Source organism: Stegodyphus dumicola, chromosome 1, assembly GCF_044657685.1.
Source record: "Stegodyphus dumicola isolate Sdum_Otavi_A_Nest chromosome 1, ASM4465768v1".
In the NCBI taxonomy this organism is placed as follows: domain Eukaryota; kingdom Metazoa; phylum Arthropoda; class Arachnida; order Araneae; family Eresidae; genus Stegodyphus; species Stegodyphus dumicola.
The window spans coordinates 22851661-22872487 of NC_140768.1; the positions used below are offsets into that span (position 1 = coordinate 22851661).

A 20827-nucleotide genomic window follows, 5' to 3' on the forward strand; every position below is an offset into this window, starting at 1 on the left:
GAGCACGTTCTGAGCAACTGATATCATTTACAAATTGAATTTCTGTGGATCCCAAGAGCTTGCAATGAACTAATGGTACTGAGCTATTTGGAGATTTAAGCCAAGTCATTTCCGAAGGCCTAAAAACAACACCTCGGAGCTACTGAAAGCGTCAAGTTCAATTGTCATGTCCCCAGGTGTCTAGAATGCTAGGGTACAGACAAAAACGACTGTTCTAGAGTCTTGTAGATTTGGTGTCAGCTACTGCCATTAACACCTGCTTAGTAAGCAGTACTTACTTCATATATAATATGCGAAATCTTTCATACTTCAGCACAATTGATTTGGTTACAATGTTCAAAAGTTAAGAGAGCATTTAAGATAAGAGTTCAATAAGAATATCTTTCAGAGTTAGTCCTGTTGTCAAAAGACGTAAATAAAACATTTAAGTCGGAGATATAGTACTTTCGGATAAATAAATCTTAAAAAAAAAAAAAGAAAAAGACGAACTGGCCCTCAGTAAAGGGTCTTCAAAATATTGGTAGGAAGAGATGGAAAACAACGTGTAGCTCGTTTGAAATTAACAAAAGGTGAAATTATACGTTTACTTCAGATATTATATTGAACAACCTACGAAGGCTGATATGGATTGCAATAAAGCTGCGTGCAAGGGAAAATTTTCTAGAAAAGTTATCAACAGACTTGTTCTAGACCATTTTCTACAAAAGGTATTATCACACCTAAAACACTGAACTTGTGACTTATTAGCCCAAATGGGCGTTAGCCTAGAAGAGCTATTACTCTCAAAACGGCATTTTGCTTCGAATCACTTTAAGAGCCCGAATCACGTTTTAAATTGTTGCCATCAAATATTATCTCTCTGTATTCTAGTTAAAGAAACTAAATAATAAAGAATCTAGATGAATGCATGTATGTTTCTCACATTGTGAAAAACAAAGGTACCTAGAGCCAAGTGAAAAACAAAGGTACCTAGATTTTGAAAACTTAACTTCAGCTGAAATACTTTCATAGAAATCACGGTGAAATAACACCTCTGTTTGTTTATATTGTAGAGGAATTTTGAGCCCAAGAAATGCGAGCGAATTTCACAGCTTCTTTTATTTTCTTTCAACATTTTCAATTGTCTCTCAATTCAAATCTTCAGTTTTATTGCCTAGACTGAATATTTGTTTTGGGCAATAAATGCATAAAATTCAGTTTTTGTCTCCAGTGATTTTCAAGTCGTGCACATTTTTGGGTTGCTGTAAATGAGACTTAAGATAAATATTTGCATGGATTCTCTTATTCAAGAATAACAGCAAACTTAAAATGTTTGTGTCATAAAATTTTTTACTTTCTTGATTTTTCGTGATGGAACATGGATTTGTGAAAATACGGTTAACATACAAATAACTTACTGTGTATTAATATTTTTGTAAACTGGTATTGCAATTTTATATCGCAGAAGAAAATGATATGGTTTGTTTAAAAACTGCTCTAATTGGCCAGGCAATTCTTTAAAACTATCTGTTAAATTTGGGGAGAGTTTTTCCTATCGTATCACTTTGAAGTATTCACGTGTAAAATTGGCAAGCTTTGTAAAGATTTCTGAAGAATCGTGGTGGCAATAGTAAATTAACCCTAATAAACATTTTACATGGTATAGTGTGTGGTTGGCGTAAAAGATGACGAAGATGGAGACCGAGTATGTAATCTTTTTTAATCTCTTAAACAATACAGAATATTCATATCAATCAATATTTCTTAAGTGTTATATTCTTATTTGAAGCAAATAAGTGGATAATTTCGTGATCATTGATGTTTGTTTTTAGTATAACGGTGGGAGATTCTTCAGCAAAACAGCGTTACAATAAAACATATTATTTTTAATTTATTAGTTTTTCTGTTTGTGTTATTAACTCTGCATCGTGTTTTGTAGGTATGCAAAACATTCACCAAGAAAATAGGCATTATAAATATAGCAAATTAAAATAACTTTTTGAATTATGCTTTGCAATTATTTCTAAAAATGTTTAGACCATGGGTTCTCAACCGGTGGTACGCAAAGAAGCAAAGTATCTTCAATTATTAAATTCAAAATTAAGATCCCAACATCCTAATTGACTTTTTTGATCTAATTGACATTCGTAAATTTATGCGATCTGAGCTTTGTTCAAGAGTGGTGGTCGTAGTAATACTTTGTAATGATGGTATTTAAGGTTTTCAATTCTTGTTTAGATGGTACACGATAGTCAAAAGGTTCGGAACCGCTGTCTTAAAATAATATACTTAGTTAAATATGCGTATTTAATCTGTATATTATTTGAGATATAAATTTTTATTTTGATGATTTGAATAGTTTGATTAGTTATTATCGTATTAGAAATGTTCTAAAACTTTTTTCTAATCTTAAGTTTAATTTCAAATAAGAATTTCATTCTAATGCTAAGTTTTGTTTTTAAAATTTCTAACACGAACGAATTTTATATTCTTTATGAATTGTGTGTGATCCTCATCCAAAATATTAGATTTATATTAAAACCAGTTCTGAATTAAGTTTTTATGGATGTATGGATGTTTTTATGGATGTTTATGTTTTATGGACATATGTAAGTTTAGTGGGAGATAGATTTATGTTGCACTAAAAAAATTCTTTTTCTTTCCCTGTGTACAATTTTCATGCTGGTCTATAAATTGGAACTAATTTTAAATTCATTTTCATAGGTCACCTAAAAAGTTACCACAAGTCCCAGAAACCCTATTGAAAAAGAGAAAAAGAAAAGCAGAATTAAGAGCTAAACGTGTTGCTAATCGTCTTAGGGTAAAAAAGGTAATTCTAATCAGCAGTGATGCTTTGTTACGAATTTTTAAAAATTTTATTGACTTTTGTCATAAATACAGTAACTTTAATGTAATTAAAGGTTAGTTTTTACATGTTTGTTATGGCAGATAAGCCAGCTTCAGTTAGTTTACTTGTTTACAGTTGTTCAAATGAAAATTCTTCCAAGATTTTTTATTTTCCTAGAATCTGCAGTTAATTTTTTAGGTCCTGCCTGTAAAAGTAGCTATTGCCGTATTGGTTGTGATATTCATACAATAACTATGCATATCTTAATTGTGCACTTAATAAAGTCTATGACTAAAATATGTAATTTGTTTTATGTACCTTATTAAATATATAATCCAAGTGTTATTTTAATTGATAAGTTATGCACAATAGGACATCATGTGTCTACTGTGCATCATCGAATATATGGGTGCTACACTATATATTGTACTATGAATGCTGAACAGAAGAATCAATCTTTGTTTGATCTTTAGATTATGGTAACTTGGCGATTTTTTGGCGAAAATTTGGCTACCAACTCTGCTACAGCAACCCTCTATTTTTTTTCTCCGCCATTTTGTCTTCACGAAGTAAAGACATATTTCTTTTCTTTTTATTTACTCAACACTTTTTTTCCAACAATCTGCTAGCTGAATAACACTTATGCTAGAAATTTTATGGAACAAATCTACTTAATCATGACAAATATTATTAACTGCAAAATAGGGAAAAAGTGCAGAATCGCAAACTCCTTGCTGCGTTTTTCAAAATCGCACATACACAGTAACCATGTACACGTCGACTTATTTTTACTTAATTGCGCACACTCTTGACTTTATCCATCTAAACTGCTATTTTCCCATAAATTACAAAAATTTGCACGAAAATGCAGGAAAATTTTGTGAATCTTTAAACTCGGTAAAAAGCACATATATGAAATTACCTGATCGCGAAAAAGTATATACCCTTTCCAAGGATGAACATTTCCACGTATAATATAAATAAAATATCCAAAAACTTTTACCTCTAAATTATCTATTATAAATGTCACCAACTAATTCATAACAAAACATTAAAAAATGGTTACAAATACTTACTGTCAAATATTTAAATTATTTCCATGCACGTTTACATCCACTCAAATGTATACCAAATTACTACAAACATATAATTCACAAAATAACTATAATGTAATTAAAATATAATTAAATTAAAAAACGCTACTTAAAATATAAATAAGCACATACATTAAATTAATAAAAATTAGCTTACAATCCTAATTACTTTAAACTAAATCATTGCTAATAACAATTTTCCAATAATACTATATTAATTTATTTACTCCTTACATTTAGAACCATGCATAAAATTAATATCCTCAAATAATTAAAAATACTAACTGTGTATTCTGTAGATTCTGTAGAAGATTAGGAACTAATCTTCTACAGAATCTTGAGTGCATGGCGGATCACAAAATGTCCATTTTCACCAGATTTCTTGCACTGCCATTCAAACTTATTTCTGATATCCTTCTTTCACACAATCTCATTTCATACCCACATGTTCGACATTCATACTTATCCACAATTAAGCAATTCTTTTCAATTACACATAAACGCAACAAAATTTTCGGATTTACTTTATATACGGCCATGGGATCCAAATATTAAACATTGTTTCACAGAACATAGAATGAAACTAATGCTCTACAGCAGATATTTTTTACAAATTTACCCCCTTTTCCGATTAAAGAACAGTGATTCGTCCATTAATGTCACATGACATATCTCATGATCTCTCATTTCCCTCACACAAAATAATGCATAATCGGAACTGAGTACTTCTCACATTATTCCCAAAGTCCTAGGTAGTAACCTTTATCGCCTCCAAAATGTCGCCAAACTACCTGTTACCATATTCCAAAGATCAGCCGAATCTTTTATAGACAAGTGATTGCCATTTTCTGTCTGTAAAACTGAATTTAATTATATTGTTCGGGTTACTTCTACCAAGAAACTATTGGTGGCATTATTTTCACCAGGCATGCCAAAACAAATAGTTTTATAGTGATATGTGGTTAAATGTTTGAGTGAAATATGGTCAATATATAAGTTAAGTTTAAAATTTTAAACATATTTAAGGCATATGATGATAGCACATGGAAGTTAAATTCATTTTGATAATCACAACAATCAAAATAATGGGTAAAATCCTTGGAGAGCCCACACCCATCGTGACCAACTGGGAAAGTGGAGAATTGCCCACTGCTTCGCACATTTCTCAAAATCGCCAACTTAAAAATAAATCAAAGAATTGCACAAACTCTGTATCCAGGTACGCGTCTACCTGTTTTCATTTAAAAAAAATCAGAGAATTGCACACTCCCTTGCCTTTGTCCATGTACACATTGATATGTGCTCCGCCAAGGGTGTGGCCTCTGCTAAATCCAACCGAATAGTGAAATTCAAGTTAGCAAAAAGAATATTAAGCATGTGCAAATAAAAATTACCTGGTTAAACATATTTAATACAATTTAGGTTGGTTGAAAAGCTTGGTTTTAGCTTCTGTAAGTAAAAATTAGAATAAAAAGGAAAAGAAAATCTTAGTATTATTAAAATAGATTTCCATATTTCTTGTGAATGAATCTTGTCATTATGGCTGAGATAGGTATACAAGTGCATGATCAGTTGTATTTCCCTTATGAAGGCCCCCTATTTTGTAATTTTCAGGGCTGCCTGTTTAATTCTGTGCACTGAATACGTGCAGTCTGAACTTCTGCAAAGAACCCCGTAAATGTAAACATCGGCAACTTTGCAGATAATAGTTCAAACTTGGTAACCCACCGGATTCAACCTATTTGCTTGTTCGAAAGTTGCAACAATTCCCATTACGTTCATATTGTTGAATTATGACTGTCGGTGTTTGCAATTGCCAATTTAAATTAGTCTTCACTTATTTATTATTATATTTTTATATTTTCACGCTATTTTTATGAACTTTTAGCAAATTTTCAGTATAGCTTGAGTATAGGACTCCATTGGCGATTTTTGGCTTGGCGCACTTTTTGGACGGTTGTTCCCAGCTGTTTTAAACAGGAAAGTGTCATTTTCTTTGAAGGAGCAAAATATTGATGTATTCAACAAATTTCTCGAAATTGTAAGGGACATAAATTGGGCAGAGTATAGGATTTCTTTGTAAATTTACTATGATTTTGTAAACTTTACTAAATTTCCAGCATTTCTTTTATTTTTAATTTAAACATGTATTCTGAACTCCTGTTTTCAGTTTTATAACTTAAAACTTGCATTTTCAATATTGCTGCTTAAAATATGCCTCCATGTACTTGTGTATTTTCAAACTTTTCTTTACTTTTAATTTAAACATGCATTCTTAACTTCTATTTTCATATTTTTAATTTAAACATGTATTCTGAGCTCCTATTTTAAATTTTACAGCTTGTAATTTGTATTTTCAGTATGACTGCTAAAAATATGCCGTTATTTATTTATTTTCAGTTTCTCTTTTTAAATATATATTCTAAATTTGTATTTAACATTTTTATTGTTAAAATGTGCATTCTAACATCTATTTTCAATTTTTACTGCTTTTACAAGGCTAAACTTGTATTTTCAATATTACTTCTTAAAATATACCCCTACTTACTTATGTACCTTCAAATTTGCTGTTTAAACATATATTCTAATTTTTTTTTCTGGTTAATATGTGCTTTTTAACTTGTGTTTTCAGTTTTAACAGCTTTTCCATGGCTTGGCGACCAAGCCAAAAAATCGCCAATGGGGTCCTATACTCAAGCTGTTCCATATTTTCATATAATTAAGGTTTTCAGTGACAAGTTGGTTTGCGGTAGGGGGCTAATAATAATTGGTAACACGGGAATATTACATCACATGATTCTTGACATTTTTTTCCAAATGTCAACTCTACATATTATAAACTCCACCACCCCTTAAAAAAGCAGATTTTTAGTAGCAAGAGTTAAATTCATGGTATTTCCTCTGCTAAGTAACCACATGCAAATTTAGACTACTTGCATGTTTCTTAAAATGGGCAGTGATTAAAATTACAGTGGTCTAAAGATACTTTTTTGCCTCATTTCTTAAATTAGAACTATAGGGATGTGTAATTGCATGAATTCATAGACCAAAATCAGGTTTCATTATTGCTCTTAAAGCATTTTTATAATTTGTCTGACTATAAAAAATACAATGTTGCTTAGATTAAGGAATAAATTGCTTATAATTTATTGCTGTGAAAATTTGTAAATCTCACAATCTAATAGCTGTATATGAATAACCTTCACAGAGTTATCATTGCTTTTATAATGTCGACCATTTTTTAATCATAACTGTTGACTTTTTTATTTAAAATTTTATGCAAATTTTCTACATTACTTAAATTTAATTCAACAGAAATCTGAATTCTTTATAATAAAAACTCTATAATAAAAGTAAGAGTAAAATTTATATTTAAAAATATGATTACATGGCAAGCATTTAAATACTGATTTCAATGTCTTTAAATGTAATTATTATAAAGTTTAGATACTATATTCTTATTAAGATATACTCTTATTCTATTATAAAGTTTAGATGTACAGAACAGAAGACACACTTCGTGTTTATGACAACTAGTTATGGCAAGACAATTGTCAAGTTCAAATGTAAAATTTAAATAAACTAGCAGCATAAGGCTACACAAATCAATTTAATGTGAAGCTGGCTCAAAATTTAACCAGCATAGAATTCAACTGTTGGCAATTATTCTGCAAGACTAAAGACTAAATATCTTATCTAGCAATTTAGTAACGTGGCCTCAAAAGGCAAAACACGGTTTGTTTTACAAACTAAGCACTTTAATTGGAATCTGGTGAGAAAACAGTTGGGGGAAAGTGACAGTAAAGATCACAAATATAAAATAAATCTGGTTACAAAATAAAGAAACCTTACATTATACTTTGTTTCCTGATTAATTATTCACTACATGAAATGTGTAATGCATTTTTGTTTGTGCATCGTATACAAATTATTTATTTTATTTAAATGCTGTCCAAAACTGAAGAGGCAAACATACTGACCATATTTTTCGACCTATAGAGGCAACACTTCTTCATTTCAGAAATAAGGTTTATTTTCTAAAAAATCAATTAATTTCATGTGTTAAGAAACATCACTTGATTGCTGTAGGAAAAATTCAGAATGAAAAAAGTGAGGTAACTACAAATATTATTGCAACTTTAAATTACAGTCAAAAGTCTTTAATCCGGACTCATCCGGACTTCGGCGATTAAGATGGCATGCAGAAATTATAAAATAAAAAATATGAAACCATAATTAAAATAAATAATAAACCATAATAAATAAAGAGCAATTACGCTCTAAAGGGTATCAAAATTTACAAAAAAAGCTTAATATTTATTTGTTTACTTTATTAAACATTTCTTTCAACGCGCCCATGCGTAAATCATACATTACGCATAGTCGAAATTAGAAAATTGCAACCAGAAAACTATTTGATGTGTATTTGTGATATTTAAAATGACGAATTTGATTTAAATCATATTAAAGACAGAGTACATCGAGATGAAATACTACATTTAGTAAGGAATTATAAGCCGAATAAAATAAAAACATCTGCCCTGAAGATTAGGATAGTGCTGACAGATGAACTTCCAGTTCATTGTGTGCTGCGACTCCCCCCCCCCCATGCAAAAAATGGATAAAGGATATGATAAAGGCATATCCTTTATCCATTTTTTGCAGCAATTCCACTTTTTGTTTGATGGACTTCGAAACATACTTTCGCTTTGTAGATCCTTTACATATTAGTAAATATATATCGGAAATTCTATTTGATATAATCGAAAGTTCAAGCTTACTTTTATAAAATTGCTCTAACAGTCTGCAAAAAATAAGCCAGATCCAATTAGAAGATTAAAGAGCAACGCAATCTGCAACATTTATTGAAATAGATAATTTTAGCTTAGCTTATACCATCCGTTATATATTAAATGTTCGTTTACGCATGCGCAGAAAGTTTGTAGCTTTGTGGTCCAGATTAAAGACTTTTGACTTTATATTCGTATCACAGTCCAGCTCCAAGTTTTGCATCAAAGTGTTATTCTTGGCGTTTTAATCTGTGTAAAGTATTGTTAAGCTACTTTAACCAAAGCATCTTGTGTTGTTTTTGTACATGCTTAACTACATTGATGTATTATCTCCTTTGAGGTTTATGATAATTTTGTATATGTATAAGATCAGTTTTCTTAATTTAACCCTAGAAAACTGAAGCCTTTGCTTACCTGTCCAAACCTTAATTCTGAGCAGCAGTCAATTGCCACAGAGGGAGTCGCACACACGAGAATAGAGAAAAGTACCAGTTACAGTAGCTTGTTTTCATGGCAGAATGATTAACTTAATGCAAAAATATTCCAACCCTAATAAATATCGATATTAAATCGATTAAAAAAATTCAGGTAAATAGTTAATTATGTATGCATTCGGGAATAATTTTGGCCTCCTTCTGGAGGAACAAGGTAGAATTTATTGAAGGTATTCTTTGCTTTGGGATTGTAGTTGGCTAGTCTTGGTGATTTTCATTCACACTTATTCTTGTCACAAAAGTTCTCATCAAGTAATAATTCCAGTTGTTGCTTATTTCCCATGTCAGGTATGCACTACCAGGCCGACATGAATATTTCCAGGTTATCCTGTCTCTCGATGGCCTAGGACACCTAATTAATGAATAGAATAAATTTGACTTTTTTGTGTGTGTGATCAAAGGACACATTGGGATTAATTCGAAGGTATCTTCTCCTTTAGCTGTTGCAAAATTTTCTTTGCAACAGGTATTAAAGTGACCCTGTGATGCAAAGAATGATATATGCTAATGAGCCCAAATCATGACTATCCCCACATTTCCTGGATGATGTGGAGGGCATGTGAGTAAGTAGGTAGGTATTTAACTGTTGCTGGAGAAAGAAATTTTTTTTGTGCTTTTGCGAGTGATGGGAAAGGGCTGCTAATCTGAGTGAATTTGATAGAGGGCATAGAGGTACTGGCACAAAGGCTCAGAACGATTATATCTGAAACTACACTACTGGTAGATTGTTCACAATCTACAGTTAATAATATTTATGTGAAGTGACTAAATGACAGGGAAACCAGAATTAGACGCCAAGTTGTTGTACGTCCATGCGTCATCAAAGAAAAAAGACGTCAAAGACTGTCCCACTTGGCACAGAAAATCGTCAAACAGCGGTTCAGCTGCCAGCTCATACAATGTGGGTCTAAATGCAAGCGGAGCATTCGAAATTAGATGAGCACTCTTAAGTATGTGATTGTGCAGCAAATGTCCAACTTGTATACCTCTGTAGACTAAGCGTCATTGTCAACTATGGCTACAGTGGTCCCAAGGAAGATTGAGACTGAACCATGAATAAGTGAAAGACAGTTGCCTGGTCGAAAGAATCACAATTTCTCATTCATCACATTGATGGTCATGTCAGGGTACACCAGCTTCCAGGTGGACAGTTGTTGTACAGAGTGCAGCAGGTCATACACGGGCTGTCTTTGGTGGTACTATGCTTTGAGGAATGTTCTCGTGTCTGGCTCTTTGACCCTTAGTTGTGGGAGGTAAAAACTATGAAAGATGCGTACTATTTGAACATAAATGCAGATCATTTGCACTCTTACACGGCGTCCGTCTTCTTTACTGGAAATGGAATCTCAGCAGGACAATGCCCCATCTCATAAGGCTCGGATTGTGTTAGAATGGTTCAAGAAGCATAAAGATGAATTTCAATTATTATCCTGGCCACCTAATTTGCAGGATCTTAACCTGTGTGTCCTGTGTTAAAAAGTCCTATTTTAGTGCATGTATTTACAGTGTTGGTCAGAAGCATTGACTGATGCATTTATATATGTGAATGAGAGCCTTATTACCACTTTAATATGACAGCTTTTGTCAAAACTTAAGTTTATGTATAATAGAATAGGAATATACTTGATATTGATACAAATTTTTAGCTTTCAAAATTTCCTAGAGTGATTCTTGTTATTAGTCTGTGTAAAAAGTACTGTTAAGTGACTTAAGCTTCTGGTATTGCTTTTCTACATAACTACATGAGAATATTTTTTTGCTTTGAGGTAATGTGATTTTTTTCTGTGTATCTAATCTCTTTCATGTGTTTAAATTTATTAAGGTTAAGTAGAATTACCCTCAGAAAACAGAATTTAATTGTTTTCTCATCTTTGAATGATAACTCAAAAGCAGTTATTCATATTTGAAGACTGCAAAAAGTTTTAATTTAATCATGTTGTATGTCCTCTACATATATTTAATTACACTGGCATGTTTTTGTAAATGTGACATCCAAGTTCATTAGCTCAAAGGCATGTTTGCTCTAAAGGGCTATTATTTTCATTTTGGCATTATACGTAGATTTACTTTTCAAAGTGTTGCCACCCAAAATTTTAAAGCGCGAATTTTTTTGAAAAAACTGCTAAAAATGATTGGCAGAAATGAATATATTGTTATAGTATATCTTATTTTTTATTTGTAATAGTTATTTGATTTGTACTAATTTGATGCCAATTTTATGCTACAGCCTAAATCTCATCATCATTATCTTCAGATTCACTTTCATCACTCAAGAGATCATAACTTTCATCGCCGAAACTTTCTGGTATATTGGCATATTCAAAATCGTCAGATGCTTATTATCAGATAACTTTTTCTAAATAAGTTATAAATTTAATTTATGGTTAACTGTTTACTGTTACTGTAATTGATGAATGTAATCTTTGACTTTGTATTTTCTTTATTTTCGTCTTTGGATGAGCGGTGTGACTGCCATCCTAAGTGACTTAATTACCACAAATGGCCTTAGGGCATAAAATTGAACTATCTGGTACAAATTCTATGCTAGTATTGAAAGAAACTATCAATCTGATAAGAAATGGCTGAGACTAGTTTTGAAAATGAGGCATAAAAGGTTAGCAGTGAGAGTATTCCGTTTGGCATTGGTTGTACCATTTTTGGCAACTTTATTGCCTGTGCCAGCAAAATGGAAAAGTATCCTATTATTTAGTAATGTATAAATATGATAGTGTAAAATAAATGTTTTGTTTTTCAGTATAAAGAAAAAGTACTGTATGTTAGTATGTTAATGTAAGTTTACATATATTCTCTTATGGTATTCAGCATTAATGCAAAATAGTTCATTATAATTTACATATTTACCTGTTGTAATATTTTTTAGCTAAGACGAGAAAAGCGGCGCTTAATTTTCAAGAGAGCTGAGAGTTATGTTAAAGAATATCGCCGAAAGGAGCGTGATGAAATCCGTTTGAAGCGAATGGCCAGGCATGTTGGAAATTTTTATGTTCCAGACGAGCCAAAAGTGGCTATTGTAGTCCGAATTAGAGGGTATGTTATTTTTTAAAATTAAATTTCTAGTAAGTATAATATGAAAGTACTTCCTACATTAGTGCAATTACTTTAGTAATAGTTGTCAAATGTGAGCAGTCATATGCAAATTCTTCAGTTTTAGCTATTTTTTATTGTATTGCAAGTGGGAACATTTTTTTAAAAGAGATTGTGATATATGTGGATTTAAAACAAAAATTTTAAGGTATGTACGGTTAATCTTAGGATTATGGTAAGTTGGCAATTTTTTGGCGAAAATTTGGCGACCAACCCTGCTACAGCAACCTGCTAGTTTTTGTTTGGACGCCATTTTGTCTTCATGAAGTAAAGGCATTTTTTTTTCCCCAACAATCTGCTAGTCGAATTACGCTTATGCTAGAACTTTTATGGAACAAAAGTGCTTAATCATGACGAAGGTGTGAAATTGGAAGAAAGTGCAGAATCGCAAACTGCTTGCCGCGTTTTTAAGAATTGCACTTACACGGTATCCATGTACACGTTGACCTATTTTCACTTAAAAAAAAATCCCAGAATTGCACAAAAATGGCATTGTGCACATTCTTGACTTTATCCATGTACACTGCTAAAGTTCTAGCTAGTAACCTGTATCGCCTTACCAAAATGTCGCCAAACTACCTGTTACCATATTCCAAAGATTAGCTGTATGTACTTGTAGGATTTGTGTACAGTAGAGGAAATTACAGTATGCTTGTATTATGTTTTATGAAGTTCTTATTAATATTCTATAAAATGCGTTGTATTTTTCTTATTTAAGAAGAATAACAAAAAAAATGGGATGTTCGTTTATTGGGGTGGAGCTGATTAATAGTATTTCTATGCATTTGAGTGGGAAGAATAGTTTCAGCATATGAGTAGATTGCCTTATGAGCTCAGTCACAGAATGAATTAAACTTGTAAGCTGTGGTACCATTGTATTTGAATATTGTAGTTTGCACTATACTTATGTTTCACATAGATTATATGTATTCTTGTAATGAGTTAGATATACGAACAAAATGTGGATTAATTTGAGCTTTTATCTATCAAATATTATACATGCATGCATTTTTCTTTCCAGTATCAATGGTGTGAGTCCTAAGCCACGAAAGGTGTTGCAGCTGTTCCGTTTGCGACAGATTAATAATGCCATGTTTGTGAAATTAAATAAGGCTACTATAAACATGTTGCGTATTGCTGAGCCATTCATTGCTTGGGGGTAAGTTAAAAATGAATTTGTGTATGAGCAATTGTATAAATATATAATATTTTGATAATCATATAGTATGCTATCTAAATAATTATTTATCTAATTAGTTTTTAGATAGCAGCACTATAATTGATTGTTTTAATAATTTTCTCCACTTTTTTTATGCATATTTGAACTTAAAAATAGTGTTTTAGTGGTGGCATGTGAAGGATAAATAAATAAAAGTGGTAGATCGCATTCAACCTTATGACCAATTTTTTTTTTTTTTTTTACATTATATTTTGAATCGTTAGTAAAGGTTCTACTTATGTGTAAGTTAGTTATTGAAAAACAGAATGTAACTTAAATATTGATTTGATAATTTTCATAGGTTTGATGAAAAAAAATGAAAAAATTAGTATAAACAGTTAAGAAATCTGTTGATATATTTGAAGACTCATCCAGTGCCTGTCATGTTCAATCTTGGAGAAGAATATTATAAATACCAGTCTGTTGCTTTAGCATCTCCAATAATTGCTATTCGGCATGTTTTTTTTTTTTCTTTCATTCTAATGTTTATTCCTCAGAAATACTAGTCTCTTTCCTAGGTAGTCACTTGAGGGCATTATTTAATATCTATATCATATCGTGTGTCCACGTATATTGTATGTTTGATACAACCTTATTTGAGTTTTTCTTTTATTGCAAAGTGCTAATAATTCAACCATTTAAACTGTATTCTAAGCATTTAGAATATAGCTGTATCTGCCTGTTTTTCACTACCATATTGACAGTTATTGTTAAATAAGTTTGCTAAATCATTTGTAAACTAAGAATTTTAATAAATTGAGTTTTATTGGATAGTAGCATTTTCTTAATTTTAATGTTTTTTTAAAATTAAAGTTCAGTACTGACTTGAGGAAACTATTAATCAGTGCACTTCCAGAATATTTGAATTGTAATATTCAAGAGAGAACAATAAACTTTCTAATCTATGGTTGTTGGATTTCTTAAGATTCCTTCTCAATAAAGTTAGCTTTTCAGCAAAAAATTCACATGAATTTAAATTGGCCCTTTATTTTCATTTTTTTTTTTTGAATAAACAGATAAGCAAGAAACCATTGCATATATTGAATGAAAAATATGTTATCAGTTTTTATCACATGTTTCTCATGTAAATAAATATAACAAAATTGGTGTATACTATAAGAATAGTAGTTTTGAAAGCATGGTATTATGCTGTTGGAAATGTTTTGAACATAAAACATGAAACTTTCATCAATAAAATCGTAAACTAGTATGGGTTTTGAAAAAGTAATCATTCAGGAATCAAGTATGAATTTTAGCTAATTCTTTCCATTTTAACACATTGCATTTTATGACTGATATAAGGGCATTTTTTAATATCTTAGTTAAATTCGGTTTTATGCGTCTATTCTTATAAATTTTAGTATTTCCTTTATCAAACCCAAATGTGTGAATTTTGTAATTGTGCATGAAGTGGCAAATAAACGCATAAACATTCTGATGTGTAGTTTGTAATTCCCAATTGAAATTGACTTATCTGTTATTAAGGATAGACAAAAAATATTAAAATAGTTTAGAATAAACTGTTTAAGTTGACTGATATAAAAGTAGTTAAATAAATCTTAATCTGTTAGCAATCCTACATACCTTGTAATAAATAAGTTGAAAAGCCATAATAATGAAATATAATTGTGGTATGTATCGTGAAGAGTGTGTTGAGCTCTGAGAGCGGTCGGCTGAGGCAGAAGCTGTATTTAGTATTTTGCCGTGAAGCTGTCTTCACAGGTGTAGCCCAATAGCTGTGTTGCTGATTGTTTCAGCATGTTTGTTGTAGTTTTCGATGACTGTAACACATCTTTGGAACTGTCTTGTTTAATACTGATGAATACATTGCATTTTTGATTCATCAATGAATGCATAGAATGCAACAATTTTTTTTTATCTTTGATACTATTAGTAACTACTGCTAATTTTGTAATTCATATATTTGTGAGTTAAAAATTATCTGAAGACCTTTTCCAAGAATTAGCATATTTGCCAATTGTATGGGAGTGAAAATTGGAAGATTTATGAAAAATTTCTGAAATATCCTGTGTATAGTTGATAGGCAAGGTATTCTCAAAAGTTAGTATTGTTATAGAGGGACGAAAGAACTCTCATTTCATTGATAATGCTAAAAATTCACTTAATTCTGTATTTCTATGGGGTGTAAGTTAATAGTTTTAGAACTTCAGAGATTCCATCTTAGGAATTTTATAATATGCATATCTTTCTTATGAAGAGTAGAAGTGAAATTATGGAATAATATTTTTTAACGTAGACATTTTATTTATATATTTTCATAAGTTATTTGTTTTCAGGTATCCAAATTTGAAGACTGTAAAAGATCTTATTTACAAACGAGGATTTGGACGTATTGATCACAAGAGGGTTGCACTAACAGATAATGCCATTATTGAAAAACGATTAGGTAAGTCTGCTTTGAAATTTGTCTGTAAGTAATATTACATATAATGAATACATACTCTTGTCCTATTTTGAAAACATTGTTAAAGAATTACGTTTAAGCATTATTAGGAAGAAATTTTTATATGAGGCAGCTTAATAGATTCATACAACATGCAACTATTATGTGTACTAAGCATCCCTTTTGTTGGACAAATAACAGGTTTATCAGCGGCTGAGCGGTAAATTCGCTGAGCATTGGTAGTTCGGTCTAAAGTTTGAATCTTGCTAACAGGCTGGCTGCATGGGCATTTTTGTAGTTTTTGCCATGTGTACGAGCCAGTTTCCCTTAGAAAGTCCTTCACAAAGGCATCCTTTTCCTTAGGTTGATAACCCTCAAGGCTTTGCCATAGTTACATAAATCAAACTTAGACAAATAGCCATTGCCATAATTTAAATAAACCAGACCTCCAGGATTTTTATTATTATCACATTGAATTTTTGAATGTTAATCTTATCAGGTATGCAGATTAACTGTAGAATTGGGTTGTAATTCCCAGTGCGATAGTAAAACTTGGCTATGGCATGCTTCAAGATTAGGGGAGACCCAGTGCCAGTATCTTGAAACATAACTGAATTATTTCTAAATATGCTTTTCTTTAGAGTTCTGAGGTTAAAGATAAATGGAGGCATAGTATAGTGCAAGTTGGGGAGAATTAAAAAAAATTGTCATATTATTCCTGCAGAGCAAATCTTTTTATGCATTCCTTATTTTGATATCGGCCCGTTTTAATTAACAATGGAAAATCAACCATCTAGGTAAACCCATTATTGCTAACATTTTTTGTTTTTCTAAAATATAAATATTAGTACATATTTTTGATAATTGAAGTAAATCTGGAAAGGATTTTTGCTTACATCCATATCAGGGTATTTCTCTCTTTTATTTTTATGCATGTGTGCATAGTTATCGCAATTGTTTTATTTCAAGCCATCTGTATCAGTTGTATAACAGATGCAACGCCCTCAGCTTTTCACGTTTACAAGTGCAGACGTACAGATCTTACAGGTGATAAGATAAATGCTAATGCTGTGGCCGTGAAAACTATGCAAGTAGGGCAGGGTCTGGTGTGTCTAGAGGAAAGGAAGGATGCAGTTAATCGATTGACTGCTGATTTTGTTCATAGTTTGGCTCTTCATGAGCAAGATAAGCAGCATTACAAAACGCATGCGTTGTACTAAGAGGCTATGGTGTGCTGAGGATTTTTGGTCCTAAAATAAATCTTTTATTTTTCCTTTAATGTACAGTTAGGTCTTAATTTTGCATTTCCATATCATTGGTACGAATTAAAATTTTGGGTGGATATGAAATGGAATTCATATCATATAATTCTAAATTGTCCCATTATAGATTAATGTAAATAATAATGAACAATAAACCAATAAACAGAGCAAACGTTTTGAGTTTTCCAAATTGTTATTTGTCCATTTTCAAAACAGATATCTGTAACCATCTGTCTGCATTGCAAAATAATTTCTTGGACTTTGACCTTCACCATATGGCCATATTTTGACCTACTAAGACTTCAAGAGAAAGTTAAGGTGTGAATGTTTTGCTTTTATTCATCCTGAATTCAGGAATTCTTCAAGAATAGGAACAGAAGACATAAATAAGACTCAGCAAGTGGATGCTGCTCTGAAAAATGTCTGCTGATGTTGGACCAGTCTAAATCTTGATAAAAGTCATATATTTTTGTGCAAAGTTCAAATTTCTTTGCTTTATCACTACTGCAAACAACGAAAACCATCTGGAACATGCCTTTGAAGAAGAAATGTCTGGTCATATGAAAATAATTAATTTTTAAAGGATTGCAAGTGCCTTTTAGGCAGTTTTTCAGTCAGGCTTATATTGGTTCTAGCAAAATTTACAGATCCTTGATTAATTCATTTGCCTGCCAACTTTATGTAGAAATTTAGTTTTCCCCAAGTTTTGCCATTTTTTGTTGAGGCACTAAAAATTGTGCTAGTTTGGCGAGCATTCGGGTTACTGTTTAAATTTTCTCTCCTTATTGTGCTGAAAATAGCTTTCTTCCTTTCTGAAATATAAATTCTTTTGTTGTGCATTGTTGGTAAATATGGCAACGGACCAACATTTTAATGATTAGTTTAATTTGTCTAGATAAGTTTTAATTATCTGATTGAATTTAATGATAGTTTTAATAAATATAATATTGATGCAGTATCATAAAATAGTGATACTATACTTGAAGTATATTTTGTGAAAAAAATGTCAAAATATTTACCGTCTTTAGTTTTCATTTGGGGATTTTTGAATATCTTGATTCTGAAATTTAAACAGTAATAGAAGTTATAACAAAATATCTGAATTGCAAAAGCAAAAGGTCACTATGATTATGTTAAACTAATGCCATGCATTCTAATTTTTTATGTAAATTTGTTATTTCGAGTAGTTGTTTCAAAATATTCAGTTAGGTAGAATCTTCTGTAAAATTCATTTTTTGCTTTTTTCTCAAGTTTTCAATATTTTCTGATTTTTATTCTGGTGGTGTTGAAAAATGGTTTAAAGTATGTAAAAAGAAACCTATGGAAAGAATTAAATATGTATTTTTGGCATTAACACAGATGTATTTTACAGTAAAATTTTTATGCATATCTTTGTTCGAAAAATTTTCAGGGAGGGGGAATCAGAACAAAGTTATCTAAATTTTTTACAATAATGCTTTATCATCTCTTATTCTTATTTATACATCCCTTAATCAGATTGCACCAAGAGCTCCCTTTCCAAATTGGTAACCCTGTTCAGGGCTAACTAAATGTGATTTGCAGTAGTATGTTTCATGGCAATTATTGTTTCTATTTATGGCTGTTATGATCTTTTGTGTCACCTTGCTGGTATAGTGGTTAGTGACACTGATTGTCGTACTGCAGGACCTGGGTTCAAATCCTGGAGAAGGCATGGGGATGCTTCTAAATTATAGTGTCTGTGCAGCAAAGGGTCACTGAAAATTTACAGCAAGCTCGCAAATCCTTTTGAGTTGGTATCAGGAGAAGAGGTGTGGAAGACCCTTAAACTGCCTCCCGATATTCTCTCAAATTTGGGCTGGAAGTTAGCTGGATTTAACATTAACTCACATATTTTACTTAAGAAGTGCTGGCCTAGCTTCTACTTTTACCTCCTGTATGCTGTCCTGTAGTGGTTAGTAATGCTGGCTGTTGTACCAATGGGCCCACATTCAAATCCTAGAGAAGGCATGAATGTTTGTTAGCTTATACAGCAATACACAATACAGCAAGAGGGATACCCTAAAATACAAGGTGAGCTGCAATTCCTCTTGAGATTGACGGTAGGGGAAGAGGGGTAAGAGATTTTCAAACCACTTCTAACGTGTGTTCAAAATTAAGGTAGTAGCCTGTGCAGTTTTGCCCTAGCATCTTATCGAGACTGTATATCTGGCAAATTCTGGTTTACCACCTACTTGTCATTCTTCTGTACTGCCCATAGGTGATAACTGGTTAGTGATGCTGACTGCTGTACCAAAGTGTCTGGAATCGAATACCAGAGGAGGCATGGATGTTTATAAGCATATAGTGTCTGTGTGCCAAGGGGGCACTAAAAATACACAAGCCGAAATTTTCTCGAAGTTCATGATGGGGGAAGAAGAGTGAAAGATTGTCCAACTGCATCCGGAGATGTTATCAAATGGAACTCCATATGGTGTGGAAGCTTAGTAGTTAAAAACTAAAAACCAGTGATAACTAATATGTGTGCCTACTTGGATGTACCTTGTGTCTCCATTCTCGCCTACCCTAGCTAGCTTTGCTTTGTGTGTTTCTCTTAAACAATCTAATATCTGAACCCAGCATATCCCATTATCATAACTACTATACTTTTGAGCTTGCGCATCAGTAGTCAAGTAATAAAATTGATGAAATCTGGTAGTTTGAACTATGTTCAAAACCCAGTGAATGGCCTGGTTTTGGTTTGCATGGGAGTTTTTTGTGTATGTGAGCTAGTTTTCTCTTAGAAAGTACTCCACAAAAGCATCTCTCCTATTAAGTCAATAGCTCTCATATGCTTTGCCATAATCCACTCCAGTCCTACTTCTAAGCCTTTTACTATGTTCATTATCTTTTTGATAAAAAATGAAACTAGCCAGTTTATTTATCATATTAATACATTTTTGTACATTAATGTTAATTTTTAAGTTTTTCGCTATTTATATGATTTTGTTTTCCACTTTTTCTGATTTATGCAGTTTTATTTTTAAAAAAAAGTTATGCTTGTGTATCCTGGCAGAATGAAATTTTTTTACAGTGAAATTAAATGTAGAATTAGACTTCTTTTATCTTTAATTATTCTCTCCTGTTTTAGGAAAGTATGGAATCATCTGCATGGAGGATTTGATCCATGAAATTTACACGTGTGGGCCAAATTTCAAGAAAGCTACCAATTTCCTGTGGCACTTCAAGCTCAACAACCCAAAAGGTGGCTGGAGGAAAAAGACTATTCACTATGTAGAAGGTGGTGATTTTGGAAATAGGGAAGAGAAGATAAACACACTTCTGCGCAAAATGATTTAAATTGAATAAAAGTAAAATGTTAATTAACTGGAGTTTTTGTTTGTCTACCAGAAACATGCATTGATGATTTTCACATATTAGTCATTCATTAAAAATATAATTGTACATAGTCCAACAATATGCATTGTCAGTATACTAGAGAATTTGAGAAGCCATTCATGAAAAATATAATTGCATAAACCCAAATTATTGAATGAAATTTATTTTAGGAGCACTTATATATACCAGTATACAAACTAAAATACTGAAAATTTTGAAAAGAATTAACTGTTTTGTGCATTTGGTATAAAATTATTATTTCTGATAGTTTCTGT

General features: G+C 31.6%; 1 protein-coding gene across 1 annotated transcript; it reads left to right on the forward strand.

The window, feature by feature from the left end:
- The first annotated feature begins 1546 nt into the window (after positions 1–1546).
- RpL7 (ribosomal protein L7) lies at positions 1547–20540 on the forward strand. Its single transcript, XM_035361828.2, has 6 exons — positions 1547–1684; positions 2704–2809; positions 12087–12253; positions 13332–13469; positions 15827–15936; positions 20305–20540. The coding sequence occupies exons 1-6, from the start codon at positions 1665–1667 to the stop codon at positions 20511–20513; spliced, it is 750 nt and encodes a 249-aa protein (XP_035217719.1). The 5' UTR covers positions 1547–1664; the 3' UTR covers positions 20514–20540.
- The last annotated feature ends 287 nt before the right edge of the window (positions 20541–20827 follow it).